The following is a 16467-nucleotide window of genomic DNA, read 5'->3' as shown; positions in this document are numbered from 1 at the left end:
GTCGGCTACCTCCTCTCCCTGGAACTGGCTCTGCCGCTGTGGAGAGAGGTCATCTACCTCCTCTCCCTGGAACTGGTTCTGCTGCTGGGGAGAGAGGTTGGCTACCTCCTCTCCCAGCAGCTCTGCTGCTGTGGAGAGAGGTCGACTACCTCCTCTTCCTGGAAACCGCTCTGTTGCTGGGGAGATAGGTCAGCTACCTCCCCTTCCTGGAACTGGCTCTGCAGTTGGGGAGAAAGTTTGGCTACCTCCTCTCCCTGGAAATGGCTATGTCGCTGTGGAGAGAGGAAGGCTACTTCCTATCCATGGAACTGGTTTAGCCACTGGGGAGAGAGGTCAGTTACCTCCTCTCCCTGGAACTGGTTCTGCTGCTGGGGAGAGAGGTCAGCTGCCTCCTCTCCCTGGAACTGACTCTGCTGCTGTGGAGAGAGGTCGTCTACCTCCTCTCCCTGGTTTCCTGGAGCTGCTGCAGGTGCTGGGCAGAGGCCAGGGGTGCTCTGCCCTATGGCCATCTCTTCTGCTGGAGGCTCACCGGTCTGTCCCTCCTCAGAGGAAAAGTCTATTAAATTATCAATCTCTGGAGCATGTGGCTGTGTAGAGAAATCTACTACCTCCTCTCCCTGGGACTCCAGAGATATCACAGGTGCTGGCCAGAGGCCATTGGTGTCCTGCCCTGTTGCCAGCGCTTCTACTGATGTGGCAAGCTCAGGGCCAGGCTGCTGATCATGGTCTAGCAGCTCATGGTAGCTCATTACCGGTTGCCACTCCTCTGAGGAAAAGTCCAATAAATCCTTAATCGCTGCACCATAGCCCTCTTCAGGCTCTGAGGCATGCTGCTGAACGAGATCTAACTGCCTTTTATATGCCTTTTCTAGCTCCCACTCGTGGGCAGCTAGGTAATAAAGATCGTCTCTCAGTCTGGGTACTTCTGTAAGGTTCAGCCTCAGCTCTCTGTGTTCCAGTATGTCCCTCCTGATGCCACTCTGCTGCACTGCCGCAGTGGGGGTCCTGTGTGAGACTTTCAAATAGCAATCCTGGGCCACCATAGTCATAGCCCGTCTCCATCTCCGGACACACATCATCCGTCTCCATCTCCGGACACACCTGGGCCACATACCACCGCAGTGCCCGGTACCCTTCATCTACCTCCATCTCTGTCTGGACCAATTCAGCCATCTATTCCTCCCGAGATCCATCTGGAGCCAGTATTGCTTCTCTGGAGTAGGAAGGGACTTCCCCTGGTAGTCCTGTTCGAACTGGAGAGCCTCGTTCCAGAATTTCCATCGAAACATATCCTTCCAGGCCAGTTTGCCCTCTGCCAAGACAGGGCCATCAAACTGGGCCAGCGCTGCCTGCAATCTCCACTGGATTTCAGCCTCCATTTCCATCGAGGTCCCACTGGTATTTTGGAACTGCTCCGTAAGGAGGAAGCAGATCCCACCGCTGCCACCAATTGTAGCGGGTCTCGGTGCCCCAGACTGGGTATACCCGCTAAAGTCAGCTTCCTCCCACCTGCTATTAGAATAACGGCCACTGCTAGTTGTTATAGCTACCCCCAAGAACATTAGCCAAGACTGAATGATTGAGGGTCAAAATAGGAACTGCTTTATTGCACAGAAAACACAGCTTTTATACATTTCCAACAAATGGGGGTAGTTACTACATAATCAATAGAAACAAATATTATACAATGAGACAAACTTCAGACAATGGTTAGTTAAACAAGATTCTAATCACACCCTGACTTACAAGAGAACAATGGATGACTCACACAATAACAGACACTTCACAACTAGACTAGATAACAACAGCGGGTCCCAGCATTAGAGCAGGAGATTTCAATTAGCTCAATTATTCTGAGTCTAGTGGGGGGGATTGGGCTGTCACCTTATACTCCAACAAAGCACAGGAATCTTCAAGGCCCTTCAGTTCTTAGAGTCTCTGGGAATTCATGGAAACGGTGTAAACCTGAATCCAGGATAAAAGTACTCCAAATGTACCCTGGACACCCGCCTCCCAAATCATAGAATCCCCTCAAGTTCCAGGGTCCATAGTCGGTGGGGAGAAGGCTAGCCTGCATTCCTCTCCAAGTACAAAAGTAACGGATGCTTCCATTACAATTGTTATATTCTGCTAAGTAACTTTGAGAAAAGCAAATGAACAATATCATTTTCAATGTTTGATGTATTTTGTAGCCCCCTCTTATGAAAACTAGAGTATTTACATGATGATTACAAATATTACCTCTTATGAGTTGGCAGAGGTGGGCGTCCTGGTGAGTAGCCCCACAAAAAAGCCCTATATGTATATATGTGTGTGTGTGTGTGTATATATATATATATATATATATATATGTGTGTGTGTGTATATATATATATATATATATATATATATGTGTGTGTGTATATATATATATATATATATATATATGTGTGTGTGTATGTATATATGTGTATATATATATATATATATATATATATATATATATGTGTATGTGTGTGTGTGTATATATATATATATATATATATATATATATATATATATATATATATATATATATATATATATATACCAGTAAATAAAACACACACACACATATATAATCTAAAGAAGCTGTGAATCCGCCTTGTCTGTGGTTCAACAGCCTGGGTGCTATAGCGAAACGTACTATAATAAAGTCTAAGCACTCACAGGATTTACAATCAAAGGCTTGTCTATTAGTGATGTTTCAGGAATATACTGAATCTTAGGTAGGGTATTCAGAATATCCCTGAAACGTCACTAATAAAAAAGCTTTTGATTGTAAATCTCGTGAGTACTTGGACTTCATTATACATATATACTATATGTATAAAGATGTGTGTAAATACTGTATGGATATTACTGTATATTTACTGCACATATTTAATTTCAATGTTCTTCACTTACAGGATAATGTACTTTTTAATGTAAATACATATTTCTATATATACCTATATATCTATTCCTATAGATATATAAGTATAGATATCTATTTTACATTAACATTATCAGATATATATAGAAATATATATTTAAAGGGACAGTCAAGTCAAAATAATTAAACTATCATGATTTAGATAGGGCATACGATTTTAAACAACTTTCTAATATAATTTTATCATCAAATTTGCTTTGTTTTCTTGGTTTTGTTTTTTGTTAAAAGCTAAACCTAGGTAGGCTCATACGGTAATTTCTAAGTTGTTGAAGGCCACATCTTATCTCAATGCATTTTGACAGTTGTTCACAGTTAGACTGTCTTTTTGACAAGGATTTCAATAATGTAGCCACAAGAACTGCAAGCAGCACTGCCGTGAACAGGTTTTGTCCTTGCGGTCATAAAGGTGTGATTCTATGAGAGATTGCATTCATAAAGGAGCAGTTCCTTTTGAAATCCCAATCATAAAGCCTGGTCATGAAAGTGCAATCCATTTTAAATCCTGTTAATGAAGACGCCTGTACTGAAAGTGACAATGTGAGCGTGAATTAGAAACAAACATTTACAGAAAGTGATTGCTGCACACCATTTCTAGATGTTCGGGTTCTGATTTCCATTTTTATGTCTTTTCCTGAAGATACCCTTATCTTTATAGGATATCACATATTTAATACATATACATATGCAAATGTGTGTCCTGTCCATTGAAGATGGTCGATACAATAGCCATGAATAGAGTCTTAATGAATCAGGATCGTGTAAACAAATACACCTCTAGAATTTTGTCTTTACCTATTTCAGAGTGTCTTGCACGTGTGCAGCATACAGATGTCAAAATGTATTAAGAAAATGGATTGTGATTGGCTAGAAAATTTATGATCTATTTTAATTATAGAAAAACACACTGGGAAACAACCAAAAAAAAAAAAGACTATTGTGATTGCTTGAAATGAAAAGTGTTCTTTTTTTGAAGATAGATTGTGATCAAACCCTTTGTACGATAAAAATGCTATGGTTTATCAATCGCTTGTAATTCACAGAACTTCAACTATATAGTACAATATTCTGTTATATGTAAAGGGGCATAAAGTGAAAATAGGAAAATGCTCTAATCTCTGGAGTGTTAATGCACTGCCAATCCTGAGCTAGACACGGTCCAATGAGCCAATAGTGAGCAACATATAAGTCTCTAATCAATGAGTGTGTTCAACCCTGGAGTAGAAATGGCATGAGGGTACGACATCTTCTTTTTTCAAGTCAATATCACTTTAATGCTAAAAATCTTTAGGTCACACCAACGCTCACGTTCCCAAAAATGTCCTCAATTTGGGAACATGATTGGATTGATGGGAATCCCAAAGAATTACCTGGATTTAAATCTTTCAGTGAGATCACCAACAGCTTTTTCACAGCCAAAGTGAAAGTAAGATATGACAATTAATTAAATAATAATAATGGCTGCTTAATATGTTTGAATGCAGGTTTTATATGGAACCAATAACATGAATGTCAATTAATTAATACATATAATTTTGATATTATTAAAATGTTTTAACCTCATTTCAATCATTTAGATTATCATATTTTATTGTTTCAAAATGTGATTTGAAGTTCAATTTTAATGTTTGGTTCAATGAAAACAAAGGATTTGTTTTATTAACATGTTAAGTGAGCATGCTGAAGATATGAAAATTGAAAAAAGCCATTAAAAAATGTTGAGTTTTCAATAGCTCTAGTGTTAAAGTCCAAAAATCCTTTGAGAAACAGAAGAAAAATAGTTTTCTAATAGATTGGAAGAGCAGAGTCAAAATGATTGGCTTGGGCTCAAATAAATATAGTATATGATAAACTATCCAATATGCATTGGAAAAGCATTTTCATGGATTGGAATGGAAGCAAATTTGTAATTTGTATGCTCTCAAAAATTTGTAAAAGAATCTTCAGTCTCCCTTATAGAAACATAAGGAGAAAAATCTTATATAATCTAAATAAATACACTTAAACATGTGTTTATTCTCAATGACCAATTCATTGATACAATCTGGCATTCATAAAGAGAGATCCATTTGGGCATACACTATGGCTGCACAATCTTGTCAAAACTTCACAATTTAAATGGTAAAAAGATGGTAATATTCACATTAAAGTATAATAGCATTTGCTACAAATTCTGGTTCAATCATTGAACTTTATGGTTTCATAATAAAACATTTAATGCTTTTGAAAGTGGATATTAACAGAGTAATGATAGAAAGGTTAACTTGTAGTGACTGAGTGTATGGAACTATGATTACCCCCCTGACATTTGAATCACCTTTTCCAAATGTATACAATTAAAAGGAAATAATCCCGTAAAAGGTTATATTACTCTAGCATTTAGATTATCTACAACATTTATTTTTATGTCACTCACTAGTCATATACATAATATGAACTCTGTATTGCTAAAATATTGTAATTGTATTCGCATTTATGCATCATCTTAACAGTTTTTCTTTTTTTTTTTTAACAAAATGCTGATAATACAAATTCATCTATTAATTATGAACTTTAGGATATTTACAGGTTATCACTAGTCATTTTATTCTATTCAGCAAAAAAAAAAAGATATATTATGTTTGCATAATTAATAAAACAAAAAAAAAATTTGTTCTCTCTATTTTCAGATCCGCATATCATTCTGACTTGCATCGCTAGCCTAGAATATGCTAAATTTCACAAAACTGATTAAAAATCGTTGATATATAGGGCACTAGAACAAGGAAAGGTTACATCACTACATTAAGTTACTTGTACAAAAAAAGAGTTAAATATGTGTTTTATTGGTGTAAATTGATTACAAGCCACTGCTCTGTATTTTACTGGCAACCTAGGTTGAAAATAAAACTGCTTTATTTGTGTTACTTGTAGCCATGGGTTAAAATGCATAAAATGTATTTTAATCATTAGACGGTATGTCTCTGTGCGTGTAGGTGTGAGAGAATGATGTGTGAGTTTGTGTGTAAGAGAGAGGTCATGTGAGTGTGGGTATGTGAGTATGTGTGTGTGTGTGAATGTGTGTGAATGTGTGTGAAAGAGAGACCATTGTGTGGGTGTAATGCTGATGGGATATTCCACTATCAGACCAACTTGGCCAGTAGTCTTCTTATCCCGGTGTCAAGTGGAATGATAAATATCCCAGAGTAGAGAGAGAGTTTGTAAAATGAGGTAAGCAGTACTCGCAGCAGGCAGGTCTGTACTCAGCGGCAACAGGAAGGTAATCCAGAAGTATGGCAGTTCAGGGGTAAACCAATAGAAGGACCGGGAACAGGCAGGAGTCAGCAACAAAAGGATATCCAGCAGTATGACAGTTCAGGGGTAAACCAATAGAAGGACCGGGACAGTCTGACAGGAAGAACTGGCAGAGTTCAGCAGCAAAGTATAGCAATCCAGTAGTTCAGTGGTTAAGGCAAGCAGAGTAGTCAAACAAGCAGAGTTAAGTATCAGCATAGCAATCCAGTAGTTCAGGGATTAAGGCAAACAGAGTAGTCAAACAAGCAGAGTTCAGTATCAGTATAGCAATCCAGAAAACAGAAATACAGCACCCTGGAGAACATGAAGTAACGCCTATACTTGGGCACAGGTGAGAGAGACTGAGGCACTTACATAGGAAAACAGAGCGGGCGGTGATGATGTCATCACCGTGCTGCTATTTTACTGCTGCATCCTAGCAGAAGGAGGACTGCCTGCGTTCGTGGTAACGGCCACAGCAGAGCGGAGGAGCAGCGTTACAGTGGGTATTTGAGTATAGGTGTTTTTTGTGTTTGTGTGTGAGAAAGATACTGTTTTGTGAGTGTGGGTGATTGTCTGTGTGACAGTGGGTGAGAGAAAGAGATGATTGTGTGACTGTAGGTATGTAAGTGTCTGTGTGTGTGAGAGAGAGACTTATGTAAATGTGGATATGTGAGTATGTACATGTGAAAAAGAGAGACCGTTGTGTAAGTATGTATGTGTCTGAGTGTGTGTGAGAGACTGTTATGTAAATGTAGATATGTGAGTGTTCATGTGAGTGCATGTGAAAGAGAGAGACCGTTGTGTGAGTGTGGGTATGTAAGTGTCTGTGTGTGAGTGTGTGTGAAAGAGAGAAAGAAAGACTGTTATGTAATTATGGATATGTGAGTATGGGGCCGATTTATCAAGTTCTGAATGGAGCTTGATGCCCCTTGTTTCCGGCGAGCCTTCAGGTTCGCCGGAAACAGAAGTTATGAAGCAGTGGTCTAAAGACCACTGCTTGATAACTTGTCCACCATCGGGTTGATTGACACCCCCTGCTAGCGGTATTGGCATTGGCCGCAAATCTGCAGGGGGCGGTATTGCACAAGCAGTTCTGGTGAACTGCTGGTGCAATAATAAATGGCGACAGCGTATGCTGTCGGCATTTATCGATGTGCAGCTGACATCGTATCATGCTAAATCGTATCATGTCCGCTCGCACTTTCATAAATATACCCCAGAGTGTGTAAATTATATAGTTGCTTGAAATTGCATACTCTATCTGAATCATGAAAGAAAAAATGTGTGTTTCCTCTGTATAATTGAGTATATAATGAAACCCCTAAGTGCTAAGCATTATGGTACATTATAAACAATGTGTAATAGTGCAAAAAAGGATATAGTCCTTGATAAAAATGATTTATTGGTACAGACAATCTTCTCTTTGCTGACATATCTTCAGGTAAAAGAAAAGAAGAAAAAGAGGAGAAACATTGGTGATATCCTGTTAAACAAGTGGTTACAGGTAGGTCATTAAAATCGTACTCACAATCTTCAGAGCTGCAACTCAACTCTAAGGCCTAGATTTAGAGTTCGGCGTTAGCCGTGAAAACCAGCGTTAGAGGCTCCTAACGCTGGTTTTAGGCTACCGCCGGTATTTGGAGTCACTCAAAATAGGGTCTAACGCTCACTTTTCTGCCGCGACTTTTCCATACCGCAGATCCCCTTACGTCAATTGTGTATCCTATCTTTTCAATGGGATCTTCCTAACGCCGGTATTTAGAGTCGTTTCTGAAGTGAGCGTTAGAGCTCTAACGACAAAACTCCAGCCGCAGGAAAAAAGCAGGAGTTAAGAGCTTTCTGGGCTAACGCCGGTTCATAAAGCTCTTAACTACTGTACCCTAAAGTACACTAACACCCATAAACTGCCTATGCACCCCTAAACTGAGGTCCCCCCACATCGCCGCAACTCGATTACATTTTTTTAACCCCTAATCTGCCGACCACCACCTACGTTATACTTATGTACCCCTAATCTGCTGCCCCTAACTCCGCCGACCCCTGTATTATATTTATTAACCCCTAACCTGCCCCCCACAACGTCGCCGCAAGCTACTTACAATAATTAACCCCTAATCTGCCGACCGCAAAGCGCCTCCACCTACGTTATCCTTATGTACCCCTAATCTGCTGCCCCTAACACCGCCGACCCCTATATTATATTTATTAACCCCTAATCTGCCCCCCTCAACGTCGCCGACACCTGCCTACACTTATTAACCCCTAATCTGCCGAGCGGACCTGAGCGCTACTATAATAAAGTTATTAACCCCTAATCCGCCTCACTAACCCTATAATAAATAGTATTAACCCCTAATCTGCCCTCCCTAACATCGCCGACACCTAACTTCAATTATTAACCCCTAATCTGACGACCGGAGCTCATCGCTACTATAATAAATGGATTAACCCCTAAAGCTAAGTCTAACCCTAACACTAACACCCCCCTAACTTAAATATAATTTAAATCTAACGAAATTAATTAACTCTTATTAAATAAATTATTCCTATTTAAAGCTAAATACTTACCTGTAAAATTAATCCTAATATAGCTACAATATAAATTATAATTACATTGTAGCTATTTTAGGATTAATATTTATTTTACAGGCAACTTTGTAATTATTTTAACCAGGTACAATAGCTATTAAATAGTTAAGAACTATTTAATAGTTACCTAGTTAAAATAATAACAAAATTACCTGTAAAATAAGTCCTAACCTAAGTTATAATTAAACCTAACACTACCCTATCAATAAATTAATTAAATAAAATACCTACAATTACCTACAATAAAACCTAACACTACACTATCAATAAATAAATTAAATACAATTTCTACAAATAACTACAATTACATAAACTAACTAAAGTACAAAAAATAAAAAAGAACTAAGTTACAAAAAATAAAAAAATATTTACAAACATAAGAAAAATATTACAACAATTTTAAACTAATTACACCTACTCTAAGCCCCCTAATAAAATAACAAAGACCCCCAAAATAAAAAAATTCCCTACCCTATTCTAAATTAATAAATTTAAAAGCTCTTTTACCTTACCAGCCCTGAACAGGGCCCTTTGTGGGGCATGCCCCAAGAAAATCAGCTCTTTTGCCTGTAAAAAAAAAACATACAATACCCCCCCCCCCCCAACATTACAACCCACCACCCACATACCCCTAATCTAACCCAAACCCCCCTTAAATAAACCTAACACTAAGCCCCTGAAGATCTTCCTACCTTGTCTTCACCTCAACAGGTATCACCGATCTGTCCTGGCATCCGGTGCTGAAGAGGTCCAGAAGAGGCTCCAAAGTCTTCCTCCTATCCGGCAAGAAGAGGACATCCGGACCGGCAAACATCTTCATCCAAGCGGCATCTTCGATCTTCTTCCATCCGGTGCGGAGCGGGTCCATGTTGAAGCAGCAGACGCGGATCCATCCTCTTCTTCCGGCGTCTCCCGACGAATGACGGTTCCTTTAAGGGACGTCATCCAAGATGGCGTCCCTCGAATTCCGATTGGCTGATAGGATTCTATCAGCCAATCGGAATTAAGGTAGGAATATTCTGATTGGCTGATGGAATCAGCCAATCAGAATCAAGTTCAATCCGATTGGCTGATCCAATCAGCCAATCAGATAAAGCTCGCATTCTATTGGCTGATCGGAACAGCCAATAGAATGCGAGCTCAATCTGATTGGCTGATTGGATCAGCCAATCGGATTGAACTTGATTCTGATTGGCTGATTCCATCAGCCAATCAGAATATTCCTACCTTAATTCCGATTGGCTGATAGAATCCTATCAGCCAATCGGAATTCGAGGGACGCCATCTTGGATAGTGGATAGGTAAAAGAGCTTTTAAATTTATTAATTTAGAATAGGGTAGGGAATTTTTTTATTTTGGGGGTCTTTGTTATTTTATTAGGGGGCTTAGAGTAGGTGTAATTAGTTTAAAATTGTTGTAATATTTTTCTTATGTTTGTAAATATTTTTTTATTTTTTGTAACTTAGTTCTTTTTTATTTTTTGTACTTTAGTTAGTTTATGTAATTGTAGTTATTTGTAGAAATTGTATTTAATTTATTTATTGATAGTGTAGTGTTAGGTTTTATTGTAGGTAATTGTAGGTATTTTATTTAATTAATTTATTGATAGGGTAGTGTTAGGTTTAATTATAACTTAGGTTAGGACTTATTTTACAGGTAATTTTGTTATTATTTTAACTAGGTAACTATTAAATAGTTCTTAACTATTTAATAGCTATTGTACCTGGTTAAAATAATTACAAAGTTGCCTGTAAAATAAATATTAATCCTAAAATAGCTATAATATAATTATAATTTAAATTGTAGCTATATTAGGATTTATTTTACAGGTAAGTATTTAGCTTTAAATAGGAATAATTTATTTAATAAGAGTTAATTAATTTCGTTAGATGTAAATTATATTTAAGTTAGGGGGGTGTTAGTGTTAGGGTTAGACTTAGCTTTAGGGGTTAATCCATTTATTATAGTAGCGATGAGCTCCGGTCGTCACATTAGGGGTTAATAATTGAAGTTAGGTGTCGCCGATGTTAGGGAGGGCAGATTAGGGGTTAATACTATTTATGATAGGGTTAGTGAGGCGGATTAGGGGTTAATAACTTTATTATAGTAGCGCTCAGGTCCGCTCGGCAGATTAGGGGTTAATAAGTGTAGGCAGGTGTCGGCGACGTTGAGGGGGGCAGATTAGGGGTTAATAAATATAATATAGGGGTCGGCGGTGTTAGGGGCAGCAGATTAGGGGTACATAAGGATAACGTAGGTGGCGGCGCTTTGCGGTCGGCAGATTAGGGGTTAATTATTGTAAGTAGCTGGCGGCGACGTTGTGGGGGGCAGGTTAGGGGTTAATAAATATAATATAGGGGTCGGCGGTGTTAGGGGCAGCAGATTAGGGGTACATAGGGACAATGTAAGTTGCGGCGGTTTACGGAGCGGAAGATTAGGGGTTAATAATATAATGCAGGGGTCAGCGATAGCGGGGGCGGCAGATTAGGGGTTAATAAGTGTAAGGGTAGGGGTGTTTAGACTCGGGGTACATGTTAGAGTGTTAGGTGCAGACGTAGGAAGTGTTTCCCCATAGGAAACAATGGGGCTGCGTTAGGAGCTGAACGCTGCTTTTTTGCAGGTGTTAGGTTTTTTTTCAGCTCAAACAGCCCCATTGTTTCCTATGGGAGAATCGTGCACGAGCACGTTTTTGAGGCTGGCCGCGTCCGTAAGCAACTCTGGTATCGAGAGTTGCATTTGCGGTAAAAATGCTCTACGCTCCTTTTTTGGAGCCTAACGCAGCATTTTTTTGGACTCTCGATACCAGAGTTAATTTTATGGTGCGGCCAGAAAAAAGCCTGCGTAGCGTTAACAGCCCATCTATCGCCAAACTCCAAATCTAGGCCTAAGTTTGTAGCTGGCGCCAATTAACTTGGTGAAATCTACGTCATGGAAGCTTTGGACATATGTCACCAGGAAGGTGGGGCTGTCTTTTTAACAGCACTAACAGTTTGTGAATAGCGCCGGTGGTTACGGAGTTACTTTACATATGTTATAAGCAGTTGATGTATAATAACAATCCATTAATACCCTGAGCTAATGTCCGTCCTGTTTTATTGTAATAAAAGAATTTAAAGAGATCCGGTTGCACTATACTTTTCTAAGGAGGGAGTGATATAGTGCCTTACAAACATAGAGCTTATTTGCAGCTCTGTAGAGTGTACAATTTTAATGACCTACCTGTAACCACTTGTTTAACAGGATTTCACAATTGTCTCTCCTGTTTTGTATTAGTGAATAGAAGATTGTCTGAACCAGTGAATCACTTTTATTAAGGACTTTATGCTTTGTGAACTATTACACATTGTTTTTTTTTAATTTATTTTGATTGTGTATTTTTGTAAGTGATATCTGATCTAAAATTGTATTTTTAATTTTGTTTTACCTATTAATTAACTGCATAAAGTACAATGTTGTGTACAATAACAAGACAAATGAAACTTTCTCTTCCAATTTAGTGCACTTCCAATTCTTTCAGTTTTAATTGTAATCCATTATTTAAAAAGGGACTTGAAACCCAATATTTTTCTTTCATGATTCAGATAGACCATGCAATTGTAAACAACTTTCTAATTTACTTCAATTATAATTTTTTCTTTGTTTACTTGGTATCTTTTGTTGAAAAGCAGGGATGTATGCTTAGGAGCCTGTCCATTTCCAAAGAAGTATATGGCAGCCGGTTTGCAAGAATGTTATCTATTTGTAAAAGCACTAGATGCCATCACTATTTCCTGCCATATAGAACAAGTTTTTCAAATTTATTTTAATATCCTTTTAAAAGGACAGTCTAGTCAAAATTAGACTTTGATTCAGATAGGGCATGCAATGTTAAACAATTTCCCAATTTACTTTTATCATCAAATTTGCTTTGTTCTCTTGGTATTCTTAGTTTAAAGCTAAACCTAGGTAGGCTCATATGCTAATTTCTAAGCCCTTGAAGGCTGCCTCTTATCTGAATACATTTGACAGTTTTTCACAGCTATAGGGCTTTAGTTCATGTGTGCCATACAGATAACATAAAAAATGCATCTAATCGTGATTTTAATATGGATTTGTATGGTAAAACAGAGACTGGATGGCATTTATAAATAACTGTATTTGATTTATAAATTCCATTAAATAAAGATATACTAAGTCATTGTGAACTATCAGCGCCCCATTAATGACGGTGCCTCACCTCAAAGTCAACATCTCCAAAAAAGCTGCATGTCAGATATGGCCCAATTACTTTCAATACATCTTCTTTACTTTCATTCTGAATTGTGAACTTTGGCAAAAGAGGATCCCATTTCTGGACAATAAAGCCAATGGTTGTACCAGGAGGAGATTGTACTTCCAGCTGACAAGAAAATAGCAAAATTAGTGTTAATACAAGAAATTGCTTTTAATTTAGAACTGTGACTGAAAAGACATGTCCCTATATTCTGAAGATTAGACGCATACTGAGCAACATTGACACGCACAGGTTGTCACTGGAAATTATACAGAAACATACATCCTGAGTGATAACTACATTACAGAATGCGTTTAGCGATTTCTTCCTTGTGTGTCAAACATCATCACAGCTGTGGAAAATGTTTAATTATGCATATAAAAGAATTATTAAGAGATGTGCGAATGCTGTGCATCTCTCATTTTCTGGTTTCCTGCGTTAGGCGTCCTTAATGCTCTCTATGTCACTTTGTGCTTAAATAGGATTTTTTTTTAAAAGATACATAAAGTTAAAATTAAACTTTCATGATTGAGAAAAAAGTGTACTATTTAAAAAAAAAAAAAAAAATTACACTTTACTTCTATTGTCAAATTTACCTGTTTCTCTTTGTGTCTTTTGTGAAAACTAAGCTCCTTCCATCTGTTCCATGTACTAAGCATTATATATATATATATATATATATATATATATATATATATATATATATATATATATATATATATATATAACATCATTTATGTAAGAATTTACCTGATAAATTAATTTCTTTCATATTGGCAAGAGTCCATGAGCTAGTGACATATGGGATATACAATCCTACCAGGAGGGGCAAAGTTTTCCAAACCTCAAAATGCCTATAAATACACCCCTCACCACACCCACAATTCAGTTTAACGAATAGCCAAGCAGTGGGGTGATAAAGAAACGAGTAGAAAGCATCAACAAAGGAAATTTGGAAATAATTGTGCTTTATACAAAAAAATCATAACCACCATAAAAAGGGTGGACCTCATGGACTCTTGCCAATATGAAAGAAATGAATTTATCAGGTAAATTCTTACATAAATTATGTTTTCTTTCATGTAATTGGCAAGAGTCCATGAGCTAGTGACATATGGGATATCAATACCCAAGATGTGGAGTCTTCCACTCTAGAGAGGGAGGGAATAAAATAAAAACAGCCATATTCCGCTGAAAAAATAATCCACAACCCAAAAAAATAAGTTTATTTTCACTTTGAAAGAAAAAAACTTAAATCAAAAGCAGAAGAATCAAACTGAAACAGCTGCCTGAAGAACTTTTCTACCAAAAACTGCTTCCGAAGAAGCAAAAACATCAAAATGGTAGAATTTAGTAAATGTATGCAAAGAGGACCAAGTTGCCGCTTTGCAAATCTGATCAACTGAAGCTTCATTCTTAAAAGCCCACGAAGTGGAGACTGATCTAGTAGAATGAGCTGTAATTCTCTGAGGCGGGGTTTGACCCAACTCCAAATAAGCTTGATGAATCAAAAGTTTCAACCAAGAAGCCAAGGAAATAGCAGAAGCTTTTTGACCTTTCCTAGGACCAGAAAATAAAACAAATAGACTGGAAGTCTTCCTGAAATCTTTAGTAGCTTCCACATAATATTTCAAAGCTCTTACCACATCCAAAGAATGTAAGGATCTCTCTAAAGAATTCTTAGGATTAGGACATAAAGAAGGGACAACAATTTCTCTACTTATGTTGTTAGAATTCACAACCTTAGGTAAAAATTGAAAAGAAGTACGCAAAACTGCCTTATCCTGATGAAAAATCAGAAAGGAGACTCACAAGAAAGAGCAGATAGCTCAGAAACTCTTCTAGCAGAAGAGATAGCCAAAAGGAACAACACTTTCCAAGAAAGTAGTTTAATGTCCATAGAATGCATAGGTTCAAATGGAGGAGCCTGTAAATCCTTCAGAACCAAATTAAGACTCCAAGGAGGAGAAATTGACTTAATGACAGGCTGAATACGAACTAAAGCCGGTACAAAACAGTGTATATCAGGAAGTATAGCAATCTTTCTGTGAAATAAAACAGAAAGAGCGGAGATTTGTCCTTTCAAGGAACTTGCAGACAAACCCTTATCCAAACTATCCTGAAGAAACTGCAAAATTCTAGGAATTCTAAAAGAATGCCAGGAGAATTTATTAGAAGAACACCATGAAATGTAAGTCTTCCAAACTCTTTAATAAATCTTTCTAGAAACAGATTTACGAGCTTGTAACATAGTATTAATCACTGAGTCAGAGAACCCTCTATGACTTAAAACTAAGCGTTCAATTTCCATACCTTCAAATTTAATGATTTGAGATCCTGATGGAAAAACGGACCTTGAGATAGTAGGTCCGGCCGTAACGGAAGTGGCCAAGGTGGGCAACTGGACATTCAAACCAGATCCGCATACCAAAACCTGTGTGGCCATGCTGGAGCCGCCAGCAACACAAAAGACTGCTCCATGATGATTTTGGAGATCACTCTTGGAAGGAGAACTAGAGGCGGGAAGATGTAAGCAGGTTGATAACACCAAGGAAGTGTCAGCGCATCCACTGCTTCATCCCTGGACCTGGACAGGTATCTGGGAAGTTTCTTGTTCAGATGAGAGGCCATGAGATCTATCTCTAGAAGACCCCACATCTGAACAATCTGAGAAAACACATCTGGATGGAGAGACCACTCCCCTGGATATAAAGTCTGACGGCTGAGATAATCCGCCTCCCAATTGTCTACACCTGGCATATGCACTGCAGAGATTAGACAGGAGCTGGATTCCGCCCAGGCAAGTATCCGAGATACTTCCTTCATAGCTTGGGGACTGTGAGTCCCACCCTGATGATTGACATAAGCCACAGTTGTGATATTGTCTGTCTGAAAACAAATGAATGGTTCTCTCTTTAGCAGAGGCCAGAACTGAAGAGCCCTGAAAATTGCACGGAGTTCTAAAATATTTATTGGTAATCTCGCCTCTTGAGATTTCCAAACCCCTTGTGCTGTCAGAGATCCCCAAACAGCTCCCCAACCTGAAAGACTCGCATCTGTTGAGATCACAGTCCAGGTTGGGTGAACAAAAGAAGCCCCTTGAACCAAACAATGGTGATCTGTCCACCATGTCAGAGAGTGTCGTACATTGGGATTCAAGGATATTAATTGTGATATCTTTGTATAATCCCTGCACCATTGATTCAGCATACAAAGCTGTAGAGGTCTCATGTGAAAACGAGCAAAGGGGGATCGCGTCCAATGCTGCAGTCATGAGACCTAAAACTTCCATGCACATAGCCACTGAAGGGAATGACTGAGACTGAAGGTGTCGGCATGCTGCGACCAATTTTAAATGTCTCTTGTCTGTTAGAGACAGAGTCATGGACACTGAATCTAT

At 38.3% G+C, this 16467-nt stretch overlaps 1 protein-coding gene across 1 annotated transcript in view; it reads right to left on the bottom strand.

Moving 5' to 3' along the window:
* Positions 1-16467, bottom strand: part of LOC128655353 (phospholipid scramblase family member 5-like) — a 123141-nt gene that overhangs the window by 49113 nt on the left and 57561 nt on the right. The window contains exon 5 of the mRNA XM_053709002.1: positions 13032-13193. Within this exon, the coding sequence (XP_053564977.1) occupies positions 13032-13193 (162 nt within the window). The remainder of the gene's footprint in view (positions 1-13031; positions 13194-16467) is intronic.

The sequence above is a fragment of the Bombina bombina genome, chromosome 4 (genome assembly GCF_027579735.1).
Source record: "Bombina bombina isolate aBomBom1 chromosome 4, aBomBom1.pri, whole genome shotgun sequence".
Classification (NCBI taxonomy): Eukaryota; Metazoa; Chordata; class Amphibia; order Anura; family Bombinatoridae; genus Bombina; species Bombina bombina.
This window is presented reverse-complemented; position numbering and strand designations above follow the sequence as displayed.